At 36.9% G+C, this 6,247-nt stretch overlaps 1 protein-coding gene across 1 annotated transcript in view; it reads left to right on the top strand.

The window, feature by feature from the left end:
- ZGRF1 (zinc finger GRF-type containing 1) overlaps nucleotides 1–6,247 on the top strand; it is a 96,491-nt gene that overhangs the window by 14,279 nt on the left and 75,965 nt on the right. The window contains 3 exon segments of the mRNA XM_021684528.1: nucleotides 607–792; nucleotides 1,108–3,081; nucleotides 3,083–3,386. Of these exon segments, the coding sequence (XP_021540203.1) occupies nucleotides 607–792; nucleotides 1,108–3,081; nucleotides 3,083–3,386 (2,464 nt within the window).

Raw genomic sequence — 6,247 nt, forward strand, 5'->3', positions numbered from 1 at the left:
GGCTCGATCCCAGGACCCTGGGATCATGACCTGAGCCAAAGGCAGACACTCTTTTAAAAAATTTTATTATTATTATTTTTATTTGACAGAGAGAGAGGGAACACAAGGAGGGGGAGTCGGAGAGGGAGAAGCAGGCTTCTTGCGGAGCAGGGAGCCCGATGCAGGGCTTGATCCCAGGACCCTGGGATCATGACCTGAGCCAAAGGCAGACGCTTAACGACTGAGCCACCCAGGTGCCCTGATATCTCTAATTTTAAAAATTACATTTAGCTGTATGGGTTCTTAGTGAACTCCTTGAGAAGGGGCATATTTGTCTTGCTTGTCTTTGTACCTCCTGCATGCAACAAAGGGTCTCATATATGTGTTAATGAATAAACAAATTAATGAAAAATTTTTGCTATATTATTACCCTTTTTTGTGCTTATTTGACAACTAGTCTATAATAATAAATGAAGATTTAGGTATTGATTCATACATTTAACAATTATTATCTATTGTGTCTTGCTAGTGCTAATGACCTATTGGAACACATAATTAAATAGATGTATATGATTTTAAATTTATTTTTTAAAATTTGTTTTTTAAAATTTATTCTTTAAAATTTAGGTGAAGCCTGGAGATGACTTAGAAAGTGATCGATACTTAATCACAGTTGAGGAAGTTAAAGTTGCTGGGAGCATAGCTATTAAACAGGATGTCATTAAAGAAGCACCGGAGTTAAATCCAAGGAGATTTATATCCTCTGGCTGGTCCCTTGGATGTCAGCCTGCTGGTTTAAAAAGGAAGTTTACTGTAAGTTTCTCTGTTGAAAATAATAAATCAATATGTATTTATAATATTGTTTCAAGAAGTAGTGAATTTGAAACTATTGCACTCTATCATTAAAATGGTACTTCATAATATATGTTTAGGTGGAGAGGAAGTAAACCCTAACTAGAAAAATCTTAATACAAATGAGTGTTTACATTTTAATCTTATAAATTTTATATCTTTATTACTTTACCTTACAAAACAGACACACTCCTTTTTCTTTTTTTTTTCAGCCAGTTCATATCAAAGTTTCTTTATAGATAATGGAACAGCTAATAATTGTTTTAATATTTTTAGGGTTTTCGAGGACCCCGTCAAGTGCCAAAGAAAATGATTATTACAGAAAATGGTGAATCAGCTGCATCACTTGAGGCTAAGAAACCTGGTCCTATTTTTCTCTCTCCCTTCTACAGCACACCTCCTTTGTTTTCTACTGCTGGTAAGAAAGATATAAATAATATGCCATCAGACCCTGAGAAGAGTATCACTTACAAGAACGGAGAGACAAATGGCTTACATTTTTCTTCTATTGTCTCTACTCCATCCTTCAAGAATAACCCAGAAATGCTATGTGAAGAAAATTATTTTTGCTCTCCTGTCTATTCTGTAAATAAGCATTCAGATTCTCTACTGACCAATGAGGCCATAAAAAAAGATGGTTTGACATCTCACTGTTTAGGAGTTTCACAAAACATCAGAAGCAAAGCACAGATATTAGCTCTTCTGAAGTCCAAATCAACTGGTGTGTGTAAAGAACTAAATTCTGGGATTACAGAACATCTCCCTCAGATACAACTACAAGGAAATGGAAACATTCCTACTAAACCGAAGTGCATAACTGAAGAAGAAGAGTGTGCTGAGGTGAAGAAGAGCACAGACAGTTTACACCACCAGCATCAATCAGAAAATATCATGAGAAATAAAAGCCGATGGGCCATGTATTTATCCTCACAGAGTTCACCTGTACATTCTTCTACTGAAGATGGAAATAATATAGAAAGGAAACCCAAGGTCCAGGGAGATAATACAAATTTAAATTTGAAAGACCTTTTGGTACAAGAAAGGAAACAGTTCTTTGAAACATGTGCTGAAAAGGGTAAAAAGTATAATGAAGACAAGCCAGTAGATGATAATGATGAATCTTTGGATCAGGAAGTAAAATTAGAAATTCCCTCATTCTGTAAAAGCAACAGCTTACCAGTTACCTGTAGTAGTGTGGAATGTGATGGCTTATTATCAGAATCTGACATTCAAAAAAATAATAAAATATCTGTTAGACAGAATGACCAGATGTGTCTAAAAGGATCAATTCTCATTAGAGAAAATGCTCAGGAGATAAATCTATGTGGAACACCAGAAAAAAAATATAAACAGCCGATGTCAGTCCTGCCAGAATCTGAACATCTGCAAACGGAGTCTTCTATAAGCAACAATTCTAGGCTCTCTGATGACTTTACCAACATGCTTTCTAAAAGTAATACTGATAATGGAAGTCTTAATAGTATTCCTGAACCTATGAGTAATGTAACACAGCCACTTGTGGAGGTGACTTTTAATCTGAACAATTTTGAAACCAGCGACACTGAGGAGGAATCACAGGAAGACAACAAAATTTCCCAGGATTCAGGGGGTTGGGTAAAAGAAGCTTTGGTTAATGACAGCAGTTCAGGTGTTCAGAAGAGATGTGAAGATATAAGCTGTAAGAAAGTTGGCAGTGAACATTTGTCTCTTTTAACATCTATCAGGGATAAACCTACAGAGACATTTCCTATTAAAGAGACTCTGCTATCACAATTTTGTGATAAAGCTTGTGTAGGTGTTGACACAGGACCTTGGAAAGCTGGAAACATTAGAAAAGAAATAGAAGAGTGTAGTGACACATTAAGCAGTTTTGACTCATCTTTAGAGGGAACTGATAATGTATTTATAGATAATAATGAAAATGCTAATAAATCTATTCAAAAAGTCAGAATTAACTATGATATTGCTTCACTACTGAATAAATCTAAAGGTATAAGCTTGAATTTACATACTCCTTGTATAAACATAGCCACTAATCAGACTCCTGAAAATAGCCTATTCTCAGAACAGACTGAGCCTCAGACTTTTATTATGGGAAGTAACTTAGACAAAAATGATGAACAGGTTTTGCTGTCAACTTCAAGCAGCAACATCAGTATCCAAGAATTAAATGTTAATCATAATCACTCTGAGGAATGTATTGCTCTTGATAAATCAAATATCCAAGTTTCCAATTCTTTGTACCCTCTGGAAAAAAAAGCATCCTATTTCCAAAGACACAGAAGCATATATTCATGAATCTGAAGATTTGCGAAGCATTAGAAGTTTAGACCATGACCATAGTGAAGTAGAAACTAATGGAGAAAGCAAACAATATTGGAATAGTCCTAGAAATCCTTTGGAACTCTCTGGATTAGTAAATAACATTTCCCTTTTAAAATCATTGTCTGAACACAGTACAGCTTTAGAAGGCTTGGAAGTATTGAAAAAGAAATATGCTACCTTTAAACAACAAGGAACTCTGTGGACTTATGAGCCAGATAGCAATCCTGAAGGTTAGATTGGCATGTTTGTTTTGGATTGTTCTCTGTATAGCTCAGAGGTTGAAAAGTATTTGCTTTGGAGGCTACATTAAAGAATTACATAGTAAATTTTTTTTTTTTTTTTGAGAGAGAGGGTGCGCCTGTGAGCTGGGGGAGGGGCAGAAGGAGAAGGAGAGAGAGAATCTTAAGCAGGCTCCATGCCCAGCGCAGAGCGTGATGCAGGACTTGATCTCATGACCCCAATATCATGACTTGAACCAAAACCAAGAGTCAGATGTTTAGCTGACTGAGCCACCCAGGCACCTCAGAATTACATAGTATTTAAATAGGTAATATGTGTACTTGGTAAAATCAATTCCAATAGAGGATAATATAGTGAAAAGTAAGTCACCTTTCTAGTACAGTCCTTCAGTCCACTCCTCAGAATTAGCCACAGTTTCCTTCCAGGGTATCCTTCTGGAAATATTTTGTGCATATATAAGCATATACAGGCACATATAAGCAGGTATGTATGTGAATATCCATTCCTATCATACATTTCTGGACATGTGTTAGAAGATACTTTTTTAAAAAATCATGAGTTCATATTGATATCTCTAATTCCAATTCTTAACCACTGGGTTCTTCCTGTCTTTCCTCAATTTCATGATTATATTACTTGACTACCAAAATGAGAAAGGTCCCTGGTTCCCAACAACATTAGTATGTTTACTTTCTCAATTCTACAATACATATCAAATGGCTTCCTAATTGTTACACTGGTATCACTACTAGCAAAAAACCTTTACAAATTTGTAAAGTTCACAAATCCATTGTTTTTTTTTTTAAGATTTTATTTATTTGAGCAAGAGTGAGAAAGCACAAGCGGTGGGGAGGGGCCCAGTAAGAAGCAGACTCCCCACTAAGCAGGGAGCCCAACCCGGGGCTCCGTCCCAGGATCCCGAGATCATGACCTGAGCCGAAGGCAGATGCCTAACCAACTGAGCCACCCAGGCACCCCTTCTTTGGTTTGTTTTTGCAACGTATCCTACTGAAAATACATAGAGTATTATGTTCAAAAGTTACTTGGGTGGGGCATCTGGGTGGCTCAGTTCTTTGAGCGTCCGACTCTTGGTTTCAGTTCAGATCATGATCTCAGGGTTGTGGAATTGAGCCCCACATCCAGTTCTGTGCTCAGTGGGGAGTCTGCTTGAGATTTCCTCTCTCTGCTCTTCCCCTGCTCAGGTGTGCGTACACAGGTGCTCTTTCTCTCTCAAATATTTTTAAAAAGTTACTTGGGTTATTTTCTTCAGTGTGATTATGTTATAATTTGATGTAAATATAGTTAAATTCACTGTTTATATTCAGTATGAGGACTTTTTTGCCCATCCTTGTTGATTTATTTTTATTTCCGATTATGTAAAATATTAACCTAGTTCAGGAATCAAAGCTGTATAAAAACATAAACTCAGATGCCTTCCTTATGCCTTTCATCCTTTTCTTACCTATCTGCTAGACATAGCCAATATGTCATACCTATGTTTCTTTTTGCAAAAATAAATACCTCCATCATTTACATTTTTGTTCCCTTCCTATTCAACAAGAGATAGTATACTCTATATATTCTTCATCACCTTTTTTTCACTTCATATATCCTGGAGTTTGCTTCATGTCAATTCATAGGACACATCCTAATTTTGTTTACATCTGTGTAATATTCCACTGTGTGGATGAACCATCATTTATGCAACCTGTCTCCAATACTTTCCTATTACAAATAATGTAATATTAAGTAGCCGTATATATGTATATATATGTGTGTGCGTGTTTGCATATTGTTTGAGGTGTGTCTTCAGGACAAATTCCTGCCAGTAGGGTTGCTAGGTAAATGTGTGACTTTATTAGATACTTCAAAATTCCCTCCATTTCTTATCCCCACCAGTAATGTATGAGAGTGCTTTTTTCTCCACAGTCTTGCCAATAGAGTGTGTTCCCAAGCTTTGGAATTTTTGCTAATCTGATAAATGAGAAATGGCATTTCAGTGTATTTAAATTTGTATTTCTCTTACTACAAGTGAAATTTAACATCTTTTCATATGTTTAAGCATCATTTGTACATCTTTTTTCATGAACTGTCCTCCCCTTTTGTCCAGATGTTTAATGGCTGTCGGTCTTTTTATTCTCATTGATTTTTAAGAGGTTGGTTATTTATTTATTTATTTATTAAAGATTTTATTTATTTATTTGACAGAGAGACACAGCGAGAGAGGAAACACAAGCAGGGGGAGTGGGAGAGGGAGAAGCAGGCCTGTGGAGCAGGGAGCCCGATGCGGGGCTCGATCCCAGGACCCCGGGATCATGACCTGAGCTGAGGGCAGATGCTTAACGACTGAGCCACCCAGGCACCCCGAGGTTTTTTTTTCATATATTAGGTGTACTAACCCTTTATTGGTGATGTGTGTTGCAGATATTCTCTTTCATATGTCATTGGTCTTTTGACTTTGCTTATGGTATGTTGCCAGTAGCATTTTTTAAAAAAGAAAACCAATGTAGGACATATTAATAAATATAAATATTAGGTTCATATAATTGTGAATGAACAGGGTACTTTAGGATACTCAAAAGTTAAAACTGAATTCTTATTTAAATACCTCAAGGGATTCCTGAGAAAGATAAGAATAAATTATTGTACCTCCTGAAATATTTGTTTAAAATGTAGTTAAGGGCGCCTGGGTGGCTCAGTTGGTTAAGCGACTGCCTTCGGCTCAGGTCATGATCCTGGAGTCCCTGGATCGAGTCCCGCATCGGGCTCCCTGCTCGGCAGGGAGTCTGCTTCTCCCTCTCCCACTCCCCCTGCTTGTGTTCCCTCTCTCGCTGTGTCTCTGTCAAATAAA

The sequence above is a fragment of the Neomonachus schauinslandi genome, chromosome 2 (genome assembly GCF_002201575.2).
Source record: "Neomonachus schauinslandi chromosome 2, ASM220157v2, whole genome shotgun sequence".
In the NCBI taxonomy this organism is placed as follows: Eukaryota; Metazoa; Chordata; class Mammalia; order Carnivora; family Phocidae; genus Neomonachus; species Neomonachus schauinslandi.